Source organism: Ostrinia nubilalis, chromosome 6 (genome assembly GCF_963855985.1).
Source record: "Ostrinia nubilalis chromosome 6, ilOstNubi1.1, whole genome shotgun sequence".
Taxonomy (NCBI): domain Eukaryota; kingdom Metazoa; phylum Arthropoda; class Insecta; order Lepidoptera; family Crambidae; genus Ostrinia; species Ostrinia nubilalis.
This window is the reverse complement of record NC_087093.1, coordinates 6,568,000-6,591,627: the sequence shown is the minus strand read 5'-3', so window position 1 is coordinate 6,591,627 and position 23,628 is coordinate 6,568,000. Positions and strand designations below refer to the sequence as shown.

General features: G+C 36.8%; 1 protein-coding gene and 1 long non-coding RNA gene across 4 annotated transcripts; one reads left to right on the top strand and one right to left on the bottom strand.

Annotated features, from left to right (window-relative positions):
• Positions 1-277: 277 nt before the first annotated feature.
• On the bottom strand, positions 278-23,329 carry LOC135072473 (A-kinase anchor protein 200). Of its 3 annotated transcripts, none has more exons than XM_063966389.1 (8): positions 23,169-23,329; positions 14,989-15,172; positions 13,407-13,604; positions 13,137-13,259; positions 4,489-4,863; positions 3,280-4,068; positions 2,562-2,639; positions 278-2,489 (listed from the first exon to the last, which is right to left on the bottom strand). In XM_063966389.1, the coding sequence occupies exons 2-8, from the start codon at positions 15,157-15,159 to the stop codon at positions 2,463-2,465; spliced, it is 1,761 nt and encodes a 586-aa protein (XP_063822459.1). In that variant the 5' UTR covers positions 15,160-15,172; positions 23,169-23,329; the 3' UTR covers positions 278-2,462. The 3 variants fall into 3 exon arrangements, with proteins under 3 accessions (XP_063822459.1, XP_063822460.1, XP_063822461.1); XM_063966390.1 differs by lacking the exon at positions 23,169-23,329 and adding an exon at positions 15,924-16,015; XM_063966391.1 differs by lacking the exon at positions 23,169-23,329 and adding an exon at positions 15,356-15,567.
• Positions 5,646-12,601, top strand: LOC135072472 (uncharacterized). The gene is made up of 4 exons (XR_010257445.1): positions 5,646-6,025; positions 6,528-6,708; positions 7,153-8,690; positions 11,027-12,601. It is a non-coding gene; the product is annotated as an uncharacterized LOC135072472 (long non-coding RNA).
• Positions 23,330-23,628: the final 299 nt, after the last annotated feature.

Genomic DNA, 23,628 nt, shown 5'->3' with positions numbered 1-23,628 from the left:
AATAAAACATTTGAAATCTACGCACAAAACCTAGAACCAATCTCAATTTTTATTATTTATCTCTCAAAAATATTTTTAATTTAAAGGGCTTATTCCACTATTCCCCAACGTTTTTAACAACACTATTGTCAACGGGGAATAGTGGAATAAGCCGGTTAAAGTGGGTTACCTACACCATATCGAATTACAAATGATCGAAAATCAAAATATCGAACACGTTTCATCGATTATCTAAGCCTGTACCGCACAAAACATTTAATAAATGAACAAAACAAGCTGTTTTGAATTTTAAAATTTATTGATTAGAGACATTCACACATCAACATCAAGTTTAATAAAATTGGAATAACATATATTTTATCATATACAATTTTAAATAGCTATAGTGAGCAAAATTATGTTTACACAATCATCTCAGATACCTAAGGAGGACATCACAAACAAATAATACAGAATGCTGGAGCTACCGAGGAATCATAATGCTTGGACATTAATTCATTAAACATAAAGTAAAAATGATATTATTAATACATGTTAGCATGAGGAAAACACTCATGTTTTAATTACACACATCAGATTTATTTAAATTAAGCCATAATTCATTAAATTACTAAAGCTAAGTCCAACTATCAGGCGCTGAGAAACGGCTACTAGCAAACATTGGATTAATGTACATGTTCTTCAGCATTTGATATGGAATGTCTCACTCATTTTACTGCTAAACATTATTTTCCCCAGTCATGCAGATGTGTCACTTCAAATTTCTTAAAAAATGTATAAAATTACAAAAATGATTATGAAACTCACATAATTTCTGGACACAAAAAATACACATTAATGTATAGTATTATCAAACCTTATGAATCATCTAATCGTATGTATGAGGTGGAGTCCGATATACTAATTAGCAGCTGTAGGTACTTAGCTGCCTTACTAACTTGTTACACATGCTACAAAATCTAAATGTTACAATATAATTATGTCTGTATATGCATAAAAATTGTATATCAATAATTATTCAAAAAACTTGGCCACTGATATAGTCCAAAATTGTAAGAAAATTTCTATCCAATAGTTACTTTATAATGTCATCTCATCCGTCGCCAAATTGACACGATGACTTACTTGGAGATTTTCGTTAGATTCAAACCTTACATGTCTCACGTAAAATCCCTTACCAACAGCTAATTTAAATTACATGAGTTCATAGAGAGAGCCAATTAATAAAAATCTTAATTTATACAACTTATCAATAATTATTCATAAGAAATGAATAAAATTAAATCCGTAAAACTGCAAAAGAAAAATTAATTAACACAATGAGATAAAATTAAATTGATGTTTTTCTTCATTTTAACAATTTACAGAATACAAATTTAATATCAAATATTTGACATACAAGTAACAGAAAATACTCAATTATTCATATATACATTATAATAAGTCCTTGAACTACTTAAAGCCGATGATACGAGTATCATCGTCCAGTGGTATTCAATACTAGTGAAAATATAAACTCATGTTATCAGCTTTTCCAACCAAAAAGCCTAACATCTCCCGGGTGGGCGTACGAATCATAGTCTCCATGCACATAGCTTGTGCAATTATTTACAACAGCCGCCTCGCGTGGCCAGCTCTTTAAAACATCCATCAATCAATTTCTGGGCTCATAATATTAATAAGGTTTTAAAGATATTCGCATAATTAGAAGGGCTGCACTTGGTGTGCATCGACATATTGCGGTGCCATTTCATACAGCATAATTAAGACATTTAAAAAAGAACTACGAAATCGCTGGGTTTGATATCTCAGTGAACAGTACGCATTGAAAACATTCAATGAACATAGTTACGTATTGCTTTGTCTTTTACCTTGACTTACAACTAGCGGAAACTGTCAATACTGTATGTACTGTCACGTTATTTGCTTTTCAACTCAACCCTGATACGGACTTTGCCCGAAACGCATAATAACTAACTGAGATGTCGAATTTTCAAGTTTGTGATAAATATAATGAACCCAATATATTCTAAAATATCCTAAGGGGAGATATTGCTACGCCACATTTTGAAAATAAATTATCAATCGCTGAACAATTAATAACATATTTCGAAATGAACAATTCGTAATTTAAGAGCGAACAACATGCGACGACAAACTAACCCCTGTAATAATGGCACCAACTTATCGCACCGTATACTGTCTATATAACTTTTACTGTATATAATTATAAAAAAACTCGATCCTAGCGAATAAAAATGTATAAAATCTTAATTTTACAAAAGCAAAAGCACGCTAAACTTATACTACAATCTTCTATATGGAGTCACATTTGGAACCGAAATCCACATCTTTGACAATGTAAAATTAGCAATCGAACTAGGTTCGATATCACACCGTAGTACTAAACAGAAATAAATTAAAGGCTCATTTTCAAAGACACCGCGTGCCGCCGCCGCCGCCTACTGCGCCGCCACCACCGCCGACTCCTGCAACAGACACAGCGTCAGCACGCGCCGGCCACAACTGGACGCACATTATCTCTAACGTCAGCTACGTACCGTTTCAGCTTTTAGCTCGGGCACGACAGGAACTTCCGGGATCAACTCAGCGATTTTGTCTGACATTGGCAGCGATTCCTAGAATTGGAATTTTAGATGTCATTTGATTCTCTTTTTTAACTTTTCTAAAATATATTAAAGTGTTCTAGCTGTTATTATAAGTTTTAATACAAAAACATAATGATCTCAATCACTGTTTTTTACCCATGATTATGCATCATTTTGTCACATGCAAAAAATGTAGTTACACTTTATCAATATATATTTACAAAATTAAATAATTATCTGGCATCTAGCTCTAAATAAATTATAATAAATACTTTAAATGGAATGTGATAGATATTTGTGAATTGTCAAAATTACAATATTGAAATACAACTTACATACTAAAAGTAAATTAAGTGTTAGCACTGAAGCTCAGTTATACTCGTCATGCTATGTTAAGTTTACTCATTAATCACACATTCTACAAAAGTCGAATCAAGCATCGGGGAAAGGATACAAGGATAGGACGAGGCCTGCGGCCACGTATGGTAGATAACAAACTGTGAAACGTATCAAACGAGCACACGTCTTCCGGTTATTGACTGTCCACACATGCTGGCAGAGAAGATGCACATGAAACTAAATACGAGAACTGTTAACGGGGTGTCAAACGCTCCTTAGGTTACGGGACTAATCCACTACATGAGGGCGGGCGGGCCCGGGCGGTATTCACCTGTGCGCAGTCGGGCTCGGGCGGCGTGGCGTCGGAGGGCGGCGCCGGGAACGAGTCCGACGCCTCCGCCCCCGCCTCCCCCTCCCCCTCCGACGGCGACGGCGGCAGCGACTCCTCGGGCGAGCTCTTCGCCGGGGCCGCGGTCTCGGTGGCCGCCTCATCGGTATTGCCGTTGCACTCGATGCTCTCGATCACGTTGCCGAGAGAATCTTTTATTTTGTTCTTTAGGTTTTCGTGTTCCGTCTCCTCGTTGCCGTTGAGTGTTTCGTCGTCGATTAAATGGTTCGTTTCGGTGACGTCGTTCGAGTAATTGCTGTTGACTACGATCTCTTTCGGTTGGTGCGTCACTTCTTGCTCGGAAGTTTCGATTTGTTCCACTGAGACTTCTGTTTTTACTACATCGATAACGTCATCCATCGGAGGAGGAGGCGGCAAGTCTTCGGTGGTTGGCGATTCTGTTACCGATTCCGGCACAGGTGTAGCGATTACGGGAGATTCGGACACGGGCTCGACGGGTGATTCCGCATTATCTTGAACTTCACTCTCTTCAGCAGTATCCTCCGATGCCACCTGGTTTGGTGTGATTTTGCAAACATCTTCTGGTTTGTCGGAATCATTGACGACATTATTTTCTAGATCTTCTATTACGTTAGAAGCGTTATCCGTTTGATCCTTGAGAACATCACATTCATTATTCGTGTTTAAAGATGATGATTCCTTCTCATCAACAGGAGAACTGGTAATAGCTTCTTCTACTTTATCAGCTGTCTCGCTAGGTAGGGTTTGCTCCTTGAGAACAACATCACATTTATTATTCGTGTTTAAAGATGAAGATTCCTTCTCATCAACAGGAGAACTGGTAATAACTTCTACTTTATCAGCCGTCTCGCTAGGTAGGGTATCGGCTTGCTTTGCTGTTTCCTCAGCTTGTTCAACCGTATTTTGTAAAGATGAGGGAACTTCAGATCTATTTTCGGAATTAGTAAGATCAGCTTGGGTTTCAGTGGTATTTTCATTAGACGTGACTGTTTTAGTATCTAGGACTGCGGGTGGTGTAGAATTTGCGGTTTCAGTGGTGTTAGCTAGCGAAGCGTCTGTCAAGTCTGGTGCCATAGTGGTGGCTGCAAAAGACGCCACTGAAGAGGGAGGAGGGTTTGCGGGGAGTGGTGGAGGCGTGGGCTCTATCAAAGGCATTTGTTCAACACAAACCTCTTTTTGGACAGGAATTTCAACAGCAGGAGCGGTTTCAGTAGATTCAGCAGGAGATTCATCAGGTTGACTTTCTTCGACCTTTGGAACCTCAGGCGCTTCAGTTTTCTCTTCTAGAGACAGCCCATTGACGGGCAGCTGTTCTGGCTCCGCTTCAGGTTTGGGTGCTTCCTCAGTTTTGTCGGATTCGGGGCTCGCGACAGGAGCTGATTCTTCAGCCATTGGTATTTCTTCTTTCGGTGACTCGGGTGTGTTGCTTCCATTTGTGATAGGTTCAGTGACGGGAGTTTCGGGAGTTTTCTCATCCTTAGCTTCGACTTCACATTTCACCTCTGGAACTTCGGTTGCTACCGGTTCAGGGACTACTTCAGCCGCCTATGAAACAAAAATGAATTTTCACAGTTAAACCAAGACAAAATACAAATATTTTTTCTAGATCACTTCACATTTTAACATTATAAAACAGCACTAAGTGTAGGTACCTTATCGTCGGCCATGATACCAAATATAATAAGAGGTGTACCCTATGGAGGACTTCACGAGACTGAAGGGAAATCAAAGTGCGCATTATAATTTATACCGCAATATTCGTAACGGAAGATTGGAGTTCATTTTTAGATAAGCAGTTACCCTTCAATGGTCAGGATCAAAGACATATTATATTGCAGTCGTCATAAATAGGGTTGACACTCGGTATATTAGCAATTCATTTGTGTATTACATTTTTGGATTTGAATTTATGGATGTGCTAGCTATACTTTTGCAATAATAATTCAATCTCATCTGATGATTTTATAATTTTAATTAACCTAAATCTAAAATGTGATCGAAGAAAACAATTTCGTTATTATACTTAAAGCTTAAACGGTCAATCAGTTTATCGGCCTTAATAGGGGCAGGATTTTGTTTTTAAATTCTAGACTAAAACGACGACGACGAAACGAAGTCAATTTTCAGAAATAATTATGTTATTATTTCAGACACGAGTCAATTAAATGTGTCAAAAAAATCTGCTAATTAAAAACGAAATACGGAAAATATTGCCAAAATTAAAAGTTATTTAAGTATATTTATTTGCAATTAAATAATCTTAAATTATCAGTAAATTGTATTTTATTATATTTATTCAAATAATAATCCATACATCCAATTGCAACCGCAGGATTGTGGTGGACAATAAATCGACACTAGCGTACAAGGACGTCTTTGTTTACTGAGGTAGAAAGACACGCCTCGAGTATTTCACTAATCTAGTGATGTGAGCAGATCACATTTTTCCATCGCTAAAACTGTTCAAGTGAACAAGTTATATAAAAAAAAAAGAGTGGTTCAAGTCAGTCTCTTCACAATAACATGAAAATGTGTCCCTAAAGAAACAGGCAAACTTGGCGTAAGGGCGGGTGAGAGAAGCATAACGATGGAGGAATATAAACATGTTTTCGTCATATCTAAGTCATAATATTTGCAGAATTAGTGCGCGTTCAGTTCATTGGAAATGGGTGTGGTATAGAAACTACTAGCAAGAAAAATCAAAAAGGTAAAGCTGAAAATTAAACATACACCAGTAGGTTTTAAGGTTTCCATGTAACCTTAAACGTTATAATGAGGGTTTTCGCGAATGAAAGATCCGCTAGATGGCGGGACGTGGATGTGGGGTCTGACTGCTGCGTGATTGGTGGATTTTGACACATCTGTCAATGTCATGTCAAAAATAACCAATCATGCAGCAAGAAGCCACGATAGCCGAACGGTGAAGGGGTCGGACTGGCCGACTCGTGATCCGGGGAACGCGGGTTCGGTCCCCGCCGCCGCTCGACTATTGTGGTGAGCTCACTCGTGACACAAGCATATTTAGCTTAGTACGAGGGGCTAACGGGAATATTAGTAATTTGTGTAATAACAAATTACTAATAATCTTTTTAAAAAAAAAAAAAAAAAAATTTGGACCTCGCGTCTACGTATTGCCATCTGGCGGATTTTTCATACGCGAACACCCTCATTGCAATAATTTTCGCATAAATATTACGTTTCATTTCCAGGCGATGCTGATGGTGGATTTATAATCCGGCAAGGTCTTCGCATTTCGCAAGGAAACATAACCGAATAACGTCCGAATGCAACGGAATCGGAACTAAAACAATACTTTCCACTTCGAGCACTGTGCGAGCACGGGAAGTTAACGGTCTGCCGTAAACAGGGACACTCATTTCATTTAAGCACGTAGGTACTTATAGGAAATGAACATTGTTATTTATTGCTATTATGTCGGTTTTAATCGTAATTATAATTTCAAGCCAATTTTCTATAAAGTACTACAGGTTTAGTTACTGCATATTGTGTACCCAGAATCGAAATCACTAGTTACGATTCCAGGTTGGCCCTGAACTTTACACACGTTTGCATGAGCACATCGCGTCGTTGGTACGAGTCATGGTAATATACGCAGTAAATCTTCGAATTTATGTGGAGTTTTCATAGTGTATCTGAGGTTAGAGAACAATAATACAAATGGGGTCATCGCTACTTTCTTGCGCTGCAGATTGTGCCTACGATTGTTGTCAAATAGCTGCTTGTAGCGTCAAATATCTGTGTGTGCGATGTAGTTTCTAGTCCATACATGATATGACCCGAGGAAAGAGGTATTTAAATATGTTTTTGTTTAAGGTCATCCAACAGTGGTAACGGTATATGAACAACGATGGCAACTACGATGAGTCACACAATGTGATTACAATGGCACGAGTGCCTCATGAGCTCCGAAATTAATTTCCGCTCTACTAAAAATCCAAAGGGTGTTCTCCATCGATGCATTAAGTAAACAAAGTCACATTTGCGCTTCGATTGTTGGCAATGATGAAAATATTGCATCAATGGCACACTACGGGCATCAAAAAGCCAATATGCCGTAGACATTTTTAGTGTCTGGAATTAATAAACAAAATAAACACAAGGTGCACCGGTGACCAACGAACGGCTGTAATTTGCATGGGCAATAAATAACGGCGCGGCGGAGATAGCATCGCGCCCTGTTCGCTTCACTCGCACTATCATATAATAACTTATACGAGCTAGCTACTATCACTAGTTGAACGCCCTGTCTTGGCACCGTTTACGCGATCCAACAGACGAGTTATCACAATAAGTTTGTTTTCTCCGCTGTGTTGCCTTTTCAGTTAAAAGAAAACCTTTAAGAGTAAATTTTGAAATCTAACAATTACAGACTGGAAATATTCTAACTACAATCCGAATGCCCCTGAAAAGCCCAACGGCAGTATTTAATATCAAAATACATACTCTACATCCCTTAATTAGCAATGAAGAATTTGAAATAAGTTGATTATTTTACCATCTTATTTTTTTTTAACTAACATGCTAATTATTTACTACATGAGGAATTTTGATGCAGTTTTTTATATTTTATAAGGGACAAGCATATCCCAGGCCCCAGTCATACACAGCCAGACTAGTAATGTGATAAACAAACAACCACATATAGAAGGGAATCCGAACTAATCAGTTTTATGAAGCCCTTTGTTGACTTGTGAGTAAACAACGTGAGTCAAGAATAATAACTTATTTATAGAATGAAATATATTGTGGTTTTAATATCGTTGGGTTTTATACTTCAATAAATTTCAACTACAAAACGCTGGACTTTATCCTAATTGCACAACAATGCACTGGAATTTAAGTCCCAATAAAAGATGGCTGATTCCAGAAGAATGCAGTCTCATCATTTTTTTTTTCACACAATGGCCTGATTGTCAATAGGAAATGGAGCCCTTCCTTGTTATGGCAATGCTCTATTCAACAGCCGTATTATGAAAATACGACAGATGAGCCGTGCTGCCATGTCGCGCGACGCCGTGGCATTTGGTAAACATGCAAGAAGACCCATATGCGCTCAAGTTACTTTAGCGCATGATTCTACTTATTTTCTGATTCAGATATGATATTACCTAGCTAGACTTGCGAGTCCAGGAGTGAATACTCATTACAGTATTAAAAAGTTACAGCTTACAATCCTAGTTATCTTTACTGAACAATGCAAACTGCAATATGCAATACAACACAAACAAACGTAATTCGTACCTAATGTAAAGAAGAACCCTTATAAAAATCAAGCAGCCCCCATGAATTGGCACGCGCTTTTGTTCAACACAAGGGTGTTAAAATAACTTATTCTCCTGTGATTAATAAAGGTATGTGTATAAGAGGGCATTTCTCTGTAAGCTCGTACAGGTCCCATACAAATGCTGTCCTGGCAATTATTTTTAACATTTTCCAAAAAACCGTGATCTATTTCAAAGAAAATTGACTATTATTTTAGTTAGATAAGGAGTCCCACTGAAATTATTAATATTTTCCGAGTTATTAGCGATTTTCCAAGAAATCATGACAGGGGACTGTTAAATGAGACAGAGGACTGTTATACTTTAAGAAAAAGTCATTTTAAATTGATCAATTATTTATTATTTTATAGCAAATCAATAGTAAACAAAATGACTTTATAAAAAATTTACAGAAATAATAACTTTCCTTAATAAACATTCATATCAAAAATTAACCTTAACCTCTGAGGCACTGAATTCCGAGTACCACCCGTTCCTGCTATTTCATCATCAAATCTTTGAGGGGAATTTTTGGTCAATTCAGGTTCAGCAGATTAAAGATTTTCCGTTATAATGCTCACAAGAACCACTGTTGCAAAAGCAGCTGACACTTTTCATTGTTAGTCATCAACATCATTTCAGCACTGGACGTCCACTGCTGAACATAGGCCTCCCGCCCTCCCCCAATGACTTCCACATCGCACAGTTGGTAGAGCGGCCTGCATCCAACGCCTTCCTGCTACCTTTATGAGGTAGTCGGTCCACCCACAAGGTGGCTCGGTGTCGCTTGTCTCTCGCTGCGTTTTCCGGTACATGGCCTCTACTCCAGAACCTTGCTGCCTCATTGTTAGTGTTTTATATTTATTTGGAAAGCCGAGGATGGACCAGGAATGAATACTTGCGACCTGATGCACATATTTGTGCAATTTCAGGCAGAGGACTGTTGCCAGGGGACTGTGTATTTCGGCTAGATTTCACAATATTTACGAAAATGATGTTAAATAATGTTTTAAGAATCTACCGATCAATTGAGACATAAATATTATATCAATTTATACTTTATTTAGAGATTATTAAGTAATTAACATGCATATTATGACTTACCAGAGGACTGTGTGTGGTGGCGATTCAAGCGCGTGTTCACCTCACAAATGACGCTCTGACACTAAAAAAATAGGCATCTCAACGCCGCATTCGGCAAGGTTGCCTATTTTATAGCAATTGCATTTCATTTCACTAAAAAAAAACATCGTAGCTATTATAGTTTTTTTATATTATGAATTTAATTTTTTGGCAGGGGACTGTATTAAAATTCTGGGGACAAAGTTTACAGGAGTTTACTAAATAAATAAAATTGGTAATGAGAGCTTGTTTTACGAAAATAATATAATTTCATTATTATTCTTCATGCTATGAGCTGCCAGATGTATGTAGTTTCAATATCTTCTTCGTAAATCTCATTTCTAGGCGGAAATGCAGTGATGGGGACAGCCAGGGGACTGTATTTTTCGGGCTTCAATCGAGTCTAGAAAAAATCTAAAAACAGTTATGGTTCTAAAAACAAAGGGCCCGTAAAGTTTTGGGGTTGAAGTTTCATTACGAGTGTGTTTTTTTTAAATATTTTAATTGCTTTTTGAAAAAATCGGCCGGGACAGCCGATTACGAGCTTACAGAGAATCGCCCAAGAACTTCATTGCATTGAATACCAGTAATATTAGGTCAGCAATAATGGCTAAAGGACGCGCAGGAGGCTGAGGAAGTAGGGTTGAGACGGGAGAAGCGGTTTGTCGACCTCCTACGTATTATTGGCTCGCTGCGAACGATAGAGATCCGGACCGGACCCACCGCCTACGACGAATAGCGTCGCAAAACCTGCTGCAACAGGCCCCGTGACTTTTTGCACTTGAAAATGTAAAACTGTCCCTAAATCATATCACAGTTTGCGGACCAACGAGTCAAGGTAAGGTGTTTTGCAGCAGAGTAGTATGTATGGAGTCTATGGAGCTGTGAATCAAAATCAGCTCGACGTGACAAAAGGCAAAAGGATTTCACTTTTATTCTTCGGGTAGGTAGTTTAAAAAGATAAGACTGACTGTTAGTTCAACGTTTCAAGTACTTTACATAGTGAATTAGTTAGAGTAGGTTCTTATACGGCTCCAATTAGTTTTAGTTCCAATATGCTTGCAAATTAATGTTTCTTCAATTACCTATATCTATAGGAGAATTCGTACTCACTATCACAGCAAATCTATTTCACAACTCAAAAATTTGTTAGATTCAAAGTTACAAGAGTATTTTCAACTGCGCCTATATTATCCTGGAATTCCTCGACCCTAGTCTGTGGTATAATAATTGCTATTATTTTAATTCCCGTACAAGTATACATAAGTACATTTGTTTCACCTACCTTTTCGTTAAAATTACAGTGTAACAACATCAACAAAAGCCGAGCGATGTGTATTTATTTACTGCCGGAAGACCACTACCGGGACTCAGCGTTACGACCGAGTAACCAAGTATTAAAATAGCATTAATAGAGGAACTTGCTAATGATTTTTTTAATTTGCATTTATTGTTGTAGTAAGTATAAATAATTCATGTAAATTGTAGATTTCAAATTCTATATAAAATAGAACACACTTTCACAGACTCAAATTCGTATTCTAGTTAGGTATACAATAAACGCCATCGAATATCTAATGAATAAACAGAATAAAAATCGAAAATGTTATTGGTGTTTAATTTTTAAGGACATTGTGACAAAGGACATCTATGGACAAAACATTGATGGTCATACATTTAACAATTTGAGAGTTTAATGATATTTTCAAAGATAATAAACATTTTGAGAAGTAAACATAATTATTAAGTGTTGCGTCTTTCGGTTGTAACTTTCAATAAAAGACGCTTGTATTTAGACAAAATCGTAAGGGAAGATGCCGTCACGAGTCTTCAATGAACTAAGTGTCGCGATATCGTCGTTAACAATGGCGGCTCAAGTTTGGTTAGCACGGATATAGCACCACTTTGAATTATAATGCGCATTGTTTCTCGCGCCCGCCCGGCTCGGGTGCAATGCACTACGACGCAATACTTACTTGTCATAGAAATCGGCTGTTTCCAGTCGGATGAGCTCGAGGCGCAAGGTCGTAATGCCCGAATCAATGATAAACCAAACTAATCAGAATTTTGCATTAATAACACGACTGTGAGGACCAGCTATAAATTTTATAATGTTTCCCCTGATTTTTTGTTTAATTTTATTTTTTAGGGAACTGGTCTGTGAATTCTGAGATTACTATCGAATTTCTTTTTAGCATCGAGGTTCAAAACAGTAAAATTTTAATTTAAGTAACTTCAAAAAGTCAATTTTAGAAATAAGAATGGCTCTACTTCAGTGGCATCAAAAGAAATGAGATCTTTTCCTAATTTTGAGAAAGTTACATTGAATGATAAACGCGAGGAAAATCAACACTTTGTTGGACACCTTTTATGTGAGCCAACTTTTTCAATGATACGATAAATTCATTTTATTGGTTTACACCTCGTTAATTAATTACCAGACACTGATTTTATTAGTAAACAGTGCAAAGTATACTTTTTTGGTTTCATATAAAGTATAAAGCCACTTAATTGCGATTTTTTTCGCCCATAAATAACAGTTGCTGCTTTTTATTTTCACTTATTAGTACGATTAAGTAGGACATTGAATTAGCAATAACCCTGTATGTTTAGAAAAAGATGGAATACATTTTTTGCACTTGGTTTGGGGTATTGTTACGATAACACGTGTTTACGACATGATGTGCAAAGATATTATGGATTAGTGTGAAAAAAAAAAGACCGTTAGGAAGAACAACGCGTGAATCGTGCGAGCGCCCTCGTACCAGTTGTAATAACACGTGTGCATGATTTCACATTATAGCTTTTAATTTGCTCGTCGGAAGACCAATGCCTCGACCTAATTGTAAATCGAAACTATTTTTATACACTCGCATTATCTCCCTAAAGCAAATCGATCAGATATACAATTTAGGACATAAAAAAGCACAAGAGACGTTGTTTTGTGAAGTCTAACCTTGGAAACAATAATAACCGATATGTTATATGACTACAAAAATAAAAAATGGATTCAATTCAATTTGGGCTATGATAGCAAAATAATAAGTAAGCATTGTGCTGTCATTAAACTTTGATTAAATATTTGGGTTTGATAGTTTCCATTGTCAATTGTTATCTTTATAAGGGTGCTTTAATGCTTATTCAATATTTATTCATAATTAATAAAATAACAATGTATTCAGAACTAATTATTATGTAAACAAATAGTATTTACGAGAAAAAGATTTATCACAATATTTGGTTTGTTTACATAAAATCAGTTTGTTCTTGGCCCAATATTTGACGACGAGCTGGATTTTTGGCCTTAAAAACGCGCAGTGCTTGGTACCTACTCTGTCTGTAGTAAACGTTAAGTAAGCTGACCGTAAATAAACCGTAAAGGCCGTAAATACTGTTGGAAAAAAATATACATACCTCCTCAGGTACTTTTTCAGGTTCACCATTTGTTTTCGGTTCCTCTTCTTTTTGCTTCTTTTCTTGCTTGGGTTTGTCCTTTCTGCTGAAACTGATCGACCTCAGCGACCATTTCTTCTTCACCTGTCGACAACATAATGCTTAAGTTAAATCTGAACCATCTTTTATCAGAAGTAAACGATATAAAGTTAACTTTTGGAATCCCAAAAACGGTAAGAAAAAAGACGCAAAAAGAAATTTAGATCAAACGGATAATTGGATAAGATTTACCTTCTCTTTTTTGGGTTTTTTCGCATCTTCAGGAGTGGGTGTGGTGTCTCCATTCTCCGTTTTCTGTTCCTCGCCGTCGCCATTCGTCACGGGAGTCTCGGCCTTCTCCTTGTCGGAGTCTTCCTGCTTCCCTTCCTTCTCAGTGGTCGCGTCCTTTTCATTTTCAGGTGTGCCACTATCGAGTTGTTTCTCTTTGTCCTTGAATTATCAAAAAATTATGGTCAAGTAATTATTTATAGTAATGTAACACTAGCGTAGTCTTTTTGATTATAGCAGGCTAGTTGCAAGTTAAAAGTGATAACTTCAATACTATTCCTCTTGGCATTTTTAGTCTACGTATAGTCCAATAACAAGTAAACTCATAGTCACAAAGATTCGGTACTATTGTAAAAATATTTCCAAATGGACTTTAAATCGAAAATGCGCCTTTTAATTGGCCATCACTTTAAAATTTAAGACCTAAAATGCATGATATCATTTAGTCTCGATTCGGCGTGCGTTTACGTTCCGCGCTAATGGCGCAGCTTCTTAGTAAACAATTTGGAAGCGAGTCGTCCTTACACCCTACTAGAGGTCAACCCCAAAGTGTCTGTAAACACGCTTAGAGAAAACGCATTATTTTGAGACTTATAAAGAAAGGATCTGTCAATTTGACCAATCATTTCAAGGCTTCATTATTAAGCTGTCGAACGGCTTCTAAACAATAGATCTTTTATTTATGCACATTGGTGAAAGAAAAAATATATTTAAGAAGTCAATTCTGTGACTGGGACCATGGGCTCAGTCGATGGAAGACTCGTACATACAATATCTAAAAATGTTCAAAAAATGATCTTTGTTATCTTGACGGTGCCGCGGTGACTAACTTGGCATTGTTTCAGTTGTTTAAATCACTAACTAAACTATCTACCGCCTCCTACACCAATATTTCAATTAGCTTGTCAAGTTGATTATGTTATTCGCTACAATTTAACAACACTAGTTCTCGAAACTCGAATTTAGTTTCTAAAGAGAACAATGGTAAGGTCTCAGTATGATTGTCCAAGAAGCCTTTATCTGGACAGGAAGTCGTGGGATGTGTCTGGAAAGTGAACTTTAGCAGCCATTAGCGATTCCTGTCTGTGTATAAACGCGTATTGTTTATTGAAAACGTCATCATGTACCTACCTGTTATCACTAAAGCTAAAAAGACAGGTTTCGTGACTGCTGATCTTATTCCGAAATATTTTATCTTCCACAGACTTGTGTGGAATGGTTTGTTTAACTTTACAATATGTATTGGTAAATTTGGTTGATGAAACTGATCGCCAGGATTCTTAAGATTAATAAAACCAGTTTTATAGCCGAGGTAAGAAACCGGGCATTAGTCTACCCACGAGACTAGCTGTAGAGCAGGTAGGTACTTCAAAAGGAACTGCTGACGATAATTTTAGCGCTAACAAGTTGCAGGGGCAAATGCCAGTTCATTCGAAAATAGCTTAATACCAAAAATAGCATGTTACTTACGAAGGTATTAGAATAACAAAGGAAACATGACCATCGTTTGGAGAAGATAAAAATAAAATAAATAAAAATACGTTACTGTCTGTTCGTGAATATGTGCGTCGCCATTCAGCTGGGGTTTGAGCGCATCTGCATCGCCGAGTGCCTCGACTCTGCCTTCGCCCCCCGCGCCGGCCGCTGCAACTTCGCCGGCTCCTTCCGACTCCTTGCCGCTTATATCGACTGAGCGCTTGCTCTGCTTAGCACCCATGTTTGTTGACTACCTGAGAACAACGAAAAAGTAGAATTACACCTAAATTCACAGTCAAATAAGGGAGTTAAGTAATTACTTTATTATCTCTGAAGAAATAGCACCGCCTGATCAGTAAAAGACATTTGGAAGTATGCTCGGAACCGAAATCCCTTCATATACCTACCTAATTCCACTAAGAAAAAACTTAACAAACCATATTTTACAAATATTCAAGAACTAGTCATAGCGCCTAGCGTGTTATATTTTTGCAGTTAACATTTTGTTTGGGTTGGTTCAGTTAAAAATAAACAATGCAGGTACAGGGAACCGATTTGGAATACAAAGCATGACAGTGGGTCACGGCACTGGGAATACGCTCGAAATAAATGTTAACCGACGACCGAAATAGCTCTCGACGACACTGCACCGCGAACCGCGATGCACCCGGCGAGTGCGCAGATAAACAAACTGCAACGAGCGCTTGTGTACTCATTGTTACCTGTCTCGTCCACACAATGCATGACCATACATTCACTTGAGAAAACTTAACCCGATGTTCTGGATTCACTCCTTTTGTTTAATTTGAAAACCAAACGCTGTTACATTTCAATAACTTCTTAACAAAGGAATAAGGTTTATTTTAACTGCTTTATTTATTAAAACGCACCTACCTTTGGCTTTAACAGAAAATAATATTAAATAGAGAACTTGTGCTCACTGACTTCCACAGGAAACTAGGAACTACGAATTTTTTCTTAAGAAATATTTAAGTAATAACTTACTGTAATTGTAATGTCCGAGAAAGAACTAAGGCGTGACGACCACACTACTATCACGGAGTTGGAAACGAAACTGAGAGTAGAAGCAATGAGTTATCATTGGTCATTAGCAGTGGACCGAATTCCTAGCGCATCGTCGCATTTATCGTTCACAATCCCATTCTTCACTAATAAACACCACAAATACCAGTGACATTAGTCATCACAAGGATCAATTCTTATCTCTGCCTGCTACCAAGTACAGTAGAACGCCGATTAACCGAATCGCCAATTATCCGAATCGGTCCTAAGCGTAATATAAAAAATTGAAACCAAGTAATTTTTGTTTTGTTTTGTAGGTATTGTAACAAGTTGGAACTCACAGGAGTCTAGACATTTTTCAACTGAGCGTTATTGTAGAACTCCAAACACAGTTAATAAAGTTTATTCTATGTGTGTCAGTTCGTTTTTAACACGTTTTTTCTTATTACCAGTCTATGTCCGATTATCCGAATTTTTGATTATCCGAATCGACCCCGGTCCCAATTAATTCGGATAATCGGCGTTCTACTGTAATACAATGTTTGCGGGGGGCTATGACGAATTCGACACTGTTGTGTATGTAAGATAGTATTCATGTTAGTTCATATTAAGTTGGATGGAATAAGGATATTTTGTATGCGATAAAAATAATATCTAGAGTAAAGTTTAAATGAAGAAAGAGAGGTACGATTTGACTTTAAGATCACCATTTCGGATGAAAATGATTTTGATGAAATTTTGATCACGAATTTCAAAGTCAAAGTCAAAATTTCTTTATTTCTTTAGACTAATAAATAGTTCTTACAAATCGTAATTTTGCTCTTAAGGAGCCTCTACATGTCTCATAATTTTTTTACCCTACCAGCGCTTCAAAACGTACATGCGAATTATCTCATAGTTTTGCAGGGCAATCGAATACCGCACTTAGCCTCATGATTCGGCCATTGTGCGCGATTTTGGTTTGGAATTATCTCATAAAATCACTTCTAAAAGTGATCCAATGCAGAAGCTCTATCCACTACAAGTGTAGATCCAAACGATGTTGGCATTTTTGTAGTTAAGTACATACATGTTATTTAATTTTCACCATGTACTGTGTGTGGTGGTATAATTTTCACACCCTGGCTAACATGGGTATTGGGAAAGTAAGGGAAGCAGATGAAGTGAGAATATGGAAATGGTTACTCTGAACTTGATCCGACATTATCGCAAAGACAATTAATTTGTTCTTCAACTTCCAACCAGTATCTTCATTCTTATAAGATCGCGATAAAAAATGTGATGTTTCTAAATAGAAGATGGCATGGCGGCTATACTCTTACGCCCCAGACAGGCCCCAGCCCGCCCAGTCATCATGTCCGTTAACTTAACATTCATTTGGGGTTATTGACCTGTTTCATGCCCCTTTTTTCTAACTTTATTGGGCAGGCACTCAACCTTAACATTGTCTTGAGTGACAAGTCAGGTTAAGGTAGTTCTTTTTTTAATTTCAACACGCTTGAAGGTCAACAATACCAACTCACAATCTAACTTTTTTTCTATTCAGTCAAAAAGTTTATCTGGTAACAAAAAATATCTTTAAAGCTCTTTTACTAACCGCACTTCCTATGACTATGACTTTCGATTATGTTAGCAAAACCTACAGCGATAAGTTGGGCACGCCTTTCTTTATTACCCGACTTCGGCAGAAGGAATATTATTATTATTACTTAAGTATCTATCTCCTGATCCTACCTGGAACGAACACATACGAAACATTTATTGAAGAATGCATAAAATACGGTATAATAAGGTCCTATTGTGATAGCTCGTTTCTACAATCTTATTCGTATATTCAATTATTTTAGAGACAAAACTAAAGACATTAGCTGTAACCAAAGGTCTTGTACTCATCTCAGTCTCCATCGAATTACGTTCTTCTAGTATAAATCGGTCATTTTCGAAAAGTTGGTTTAGAAACTTCTGTCTGCTCATGACCAGAAAGCAATTTTTTAAATTTCACCAGGCGGAACGTAATGGAAAAGAGGTTGTTAGAGGAATACGCTGACAATTTTAACAACAATGTCTCTAGGGCTTTGACTTGTGCCTCGTATGTTCAATCGTAAAGGTAACTCCACTGCTGCACATCGAATGATGATATAATATCCGCAGCACTGTAAGTTTTAAGCAGCCGGTATTAAATGCGACCGGTCTTGTTAAGGGCGATCAACTTTTGATTATGCAGATTGGTTCCAAAACTTCAACACTGGACACATGGGTACCTATTTCGCAGCTGGCAAGTCTATCTCTCGTCTGTGACAAAATGACTCAGGTTAGTTCAGATTACAAAATTTACAAAGATACAATGATAGACTTTCTTTTTGAAATCGAGGATTTGAAGCTTTGCGCAGTCTAACTTGAAAAACTGTTTTGGTTGCTAGAGTATGAATAAGTGCATAGTTTTTTTTTTTTGTAAATTACGTGTGCGTCCTTTATTTTACGTTCTAGTTTTATTACCAAATTAGGTTCAACTTAAGTAGCTTAGCTCGAGTAGAAAATAAATTGTGAAACTTAATTGTTTTACTGTTGAGAAATATAAAAAGAATACCTAAATTACTTATTATCTATCATAAATGTAAATAATGTAGGTATTTAATTATCTTCGAATTATTCGACTTAATTATTTTTTATATTTACTTATCATTTCATTGAAAAATATTTAACTTGAGATAGTTAACTAATGTAATTTAATTAGGTACTTCTTAGTATAAGTAATAAGGGTTTGTGTAGGTACATAGATCGTGTTTAAGCACGCTAATGAACTAAACAAATCATTTAGCCCTATGTTGGCCCAGCTGATGTTTTTTTACACCCTACTGAATATCCTGATTCTAATAACAGATCATGTGTATAGAATTGTTATTTAAATTAAATGAAAATCCGCTATTAAAAAACACGAAGTCGAATGATCGGCCGCGATCGGCCTCGTAAGAATATTTATTTGGAAACATTATACAGAATATACCTACGTTAATATTGTGTACTTCTGCAAGTGAAACTTAACTGGTGGTAAAAAAATCGGTTCTTGGAATAACAACAACATATGTACAACTTAGCCTGGTAAGTGGAAAATCGATAGGTAGGCTGCAAGCGGTTGCGGATTTAAACCACAAGTAATTCTGCACCAGTCATATGAGCCATCGGTAACAGGAAAGCTATTATGGCACTGTCCATTGTTGGTACTCCTTTGATTCATTTATGTTTCTGCCTACATCTTCAAGAAAAACTTTATTTACTAGGTCCTCATGACTACTCGAGGTTTCGAAAAATATAATAGTTAAAATTCTAAGCCCCGCATCATCCATACAACAACGATTCCTTATTTAAAAGCTTGAAAAATACTTTCTAGATGAAAACGTGTATAGACTTAATCAAGTATGAAAACTCACACAGTTATGTTGACAACATAGTGTGATACTTATTTATTATAGTTATTTATTTATGTCGATGTACTTATCGTGTTGTCATTTATGTTTAAATAATGGCTTGCATGAGTGTGCTTAGTGGAAGGCACGGAACAATGTCCGCCTTTTGAGAACGTTATGAATCTAGTAAGCACCCTATAGGAACTAGGTAATGTGGTGATTGTGGTGAATCAAGCACCTTCTTTAGCGTCAAACAGGGCAGATCACGCACTTCGATAACACTGCTGTAGACCACTAATCTGTTAGGCCGGTAAGCCTTCCCAGTTTTTTACTAATATCATTGCAGGGGTAGCAGCGAAACTACCAGCCGCATGGAATGGAATCTAAGCAGTCTAAACCGCCACGTTTGTACAGAGAGAGCACATCATACTGCATGATGCATTACCACGAAGCATGATTCATGCATCCTAGTACCTATGTAGGTAATTCGTCCTTGAAGGCCCCCGAAAGTTCGAATGTATCGCCCGCAACGTATACTTCCAAGGTCTTCTCGTCGTCTTGATTGAATATGAAAGAAGCTGCTATGAATTGACTTTGTCCTGCTGATTTTATTTTTAACATTCTTCGACTTGTATTGTCTGATGTGGTAGGTATCTAAACGTGTGGCGCGGCGCCATCGTGACATTGAACATGATAGCTCCTCTATGAAGAAAGCGCGCATGGATTTTTTTTTCATACTTTCTATATTTTCAGGAGTATTGTCCCTGTCTTGTTGTTTTTTGAAAGACATTGAAGTTGAAATCAGTACGATATCTTAACTCATCATCTTCTGTGTTGGACTTCGACCGTCAGAACCGCGCACGCGGACGACATTTATGATTCTGCGCTCAGCTATCAGCTTGAGCTCATTAATTTAACAGTATAAGCTAGATAATTAATGATCACCAAGAAGTTGGTGCACCATTATTTTTATTTTGATAAGTATTTCATGTTCTGGTATCATCCTACTAATATTATAAATGCGAAAGTTTGGATGTCAGGACGTTTGTTACTCTTTCACACAAAAACTACTAAACGGATTTTGATGAAACTTTACAGTATTATTGTTTATAACCCAGAATAACTTATAATAATTTATGACGATCTGTGACAAACGAAATTTCACGCGGGTGAAGCCGCGGGCAAAAGCTAGTAACCAATAATTATAACAGCTACCTTCTACAACTTACTGACTGAATGACAGGTAAGTATTCTAAAGTGGGATATTTCGCACGGAAGTTCATTAAAACATAATGGGAATGTTATTAATTATTGTTTACATGATCGATTGATGATAACAACGTGTTATTGACTAAATTAGAATGTGTAATGAATTAGTTAGGGTAATTGCGCCGGTTTTCCGTCCAGCTCCTGTTTTCGTCCATTTGACCGACTTGCCACAAACAAATACGGAAAATTAGAATACAAACCTAACTTTCCGTGCAAGTTTGGACTTGTTACAATCTATAATATCTAAGTAACAGTTCTGCCTGCATGAAAATGTAATTTGACAAGTAATAACTCCAAAAAAATCTACGGAAGTTGCTGCTGCACACAGGTGAATGGAAAACGTCGTCAAGTTAGAAAAAAAACGTGCCGGTAGGGAACTTTCATGATATGTTTAATTACTGTTTTAGCTACTTTACGTAATGTTTTTGGCACGTATGTCTAATTATTAGCATAATAAACACTATTTTAAGGGTTTATTAAAGTTTTTGTATAGAAATCTTAGATAATTAAGTGGACTAATACTAGCATAACAATTTTGCAGGATTTTGGTTTTCGTCCACGTGGACGGAAACCCTGACACCTAGTTAATATTTTTAATAATCATTTTACTTCAATGGACCTACAAAATACAATGTTTTTTCTTCCAATATGATCTTTATTGCTATTACATTAAACATTTTAGTTTACGTCCACTTTTTAACAGTGATAAACCCATGAAAACCGTTAAAAAGATGTGGACGAAAACAAAAAACAGCTTTAAACGTTGTTGTGTTTTCGTCCATGACGTCATGAGCAAGCACTGGGGTGGACGAAAACCAAAATTAGCTATTCCTGTAGATTAGTTTTCGTCCATTTGTCCTTCGACCTATTGCAATATTTTCCTAAATTTAGGTAAGAAACTTATTTAAATCTTTTTGATATCATTTGAAAGCTAACAAAATTACCTTTCAAATGATATACTACAATCCATAGTTACTGTATTGTAGAATTGGTTTTAAGTTAATAATTCAACAGCACCCTTTTTTCTACACAGTGGTCGAAAACTAGCGTAAACTAGGACGAAAACTGATTTTTTTGGACGAAAACTAGTGAAATCGCCTCTTTTGCATAAAATATTTTTTATAAAAAAACCCGTGGCATTAACTTATTGTCATATAATATTAACGTAAAGTAGACTATATAAGGACTAAAATGACATATGATACATATGAGTAAGGGTATTTTAAGATATTCATTTCGCATCACAAAGTTGGCAACTCCGATAATTGGACGAAAACTAGCGCACTTACCCTACAATAATGGTAAGTAGGCTAGGTAGGTAGTACCTACCTAACAACCTACGTAAAACATTGCTAATAAGAAATCTCATCAAAGGTTCAAGTGTTCTGGATGGTCTCGAAAAACGCCGACGGCTCGTAGCAAATGTTTATTTACTGTTTTGAATCGTAAATCACGACGTAGGTAGGTAATACGTATTATTTGATTAATTTAACTGTCGTTTTATAAATAAATGAGGGGCAAATGGAATTTATGTGGGTTCCATAGTAGCTACCTAGTAGTAAGCGATTACATTGATATCCCAAAAACCTTAATAGTGAATTTGATATAGGCCTGGGGATAGTGAGAGATAGTGTTGAGAATATGAGTTTATCAGACTATCGTGACTTGAGGTCAGATTCCCAGGAGGCATACAAAAAGGACCAACAATAGATGTCGTAGAAACTTGAAGGCGTAATTAATGTAAATTAGAAAGCCGGTATAGTACTCCATCTACTTTAGGAGTTAGGTAGGTAGGTACCTACCTCGCCTAATAATAACTGAATGAAACTGATAACAGAATTAACTTTTTTGTTAAACAATCATTGAAACTTTAACGGAACACAGCTTTCACAGCTGTATTGCCCTAAGTTATTAAACTAATCCAATGTAATATTTATTTTAACATGTAGTAATATGGACGTAATATACCTATTTAGGAAGAGGAATTAACAGTAACGTAAGTTAACAACGCGGCATACCCACCCGATAGTAGGCCTAAGTACCTATTTAGTACGTCGCCCTATACTCCCCTCGGTCAAGAGTTACTCATAAAGATGATTCATCGTAATCACAAAGAAAGGAATTCCCAATGGCTGTGTGAATGGCTGAAAAATCACTTACACATAAAAGCCAGCCACAAGACAACCAGTAATCAACAATAATATCAAGATCACAATATTTTCAAGTTAATAATTTTTGTAAGTAAAAACGCACTTCAGAATTAGAGAAACCGTTGTGATTTAGAACTTAATTGTTTTTTTAAATATTGATTTCAATCTACTTGTTCTGCATGTAATACCAGGTCCTTGTAAATAACAAATATGATGAATCCGATATCTAGAATTTTCAGAATAAATGCGCTGGTCCAAAACGAAAGGCGAGCAGTCGATTTTGTCGGTCGAATGACTGATTTTACTGGACTAGAAAGGACCAACCGGCATCTACACGTGAATCACCATATTTATCAGAGTTATCAAGTATTTATGAAAAAGACTAACGTTATTATTAGACTTACCTTTAGGAGTTTCAATCCGAAATAAATTGACAAAGAATTTACACTGTAAAATGTGAAATTTTCACTTCATGCACTCACAGCCCGACACAATATGGCGGCAGGCTCATACAATCCCCACCTCAAACAAATTCAAAATTGACCCTGTGTTTTCATTGGTCTATTTGAGATTGCGACGCTTCAATGATGCCAACATCATGACAAAATACACCGACAAAATAATGATACCATTTCCGCCTTCCTAGTCTATGGTGGCCCGCTAAAATATGATTATAGACAAACATGGGCTCCAATTCCGAGTGAATATTAGGACCCGATTCTCGCGGTCACTTCTCAGAACATGCCTACCGATTGAACCCGAGGCATGTTCTTCACCGATTTTTCTTAGTTTAGGAATTGTTTAAAAGTACTCAACCAGTAAACAAACTTGAGCAAGCATTAAAAAAAATAGCGTAACGCTGAA

Coding starts and splice junctions, on each gene's coding strand:
- LOC135072473 (XM_063966389.1), bottom strand. CDS start 15,159: ATGGGTGCTAAGCAGAGCAAGCGCTCAGTCGATATAAGCGGCAAGGAG. Junction 13,260..13,406: donor AAAAACCCAAAAAAGAGAAG/GTAAATCTTATC, acceptor TGTTGTCGACAG/GTGAAGAAGAAATGGTCGCT. Junction 4,864..13,136: donor CTGAAAAAGTACCTGAGGAG/GTATGTATATTT, acceptor TTTGTTTCATAG/GCGGCTGAAGTAGTCCCTGA.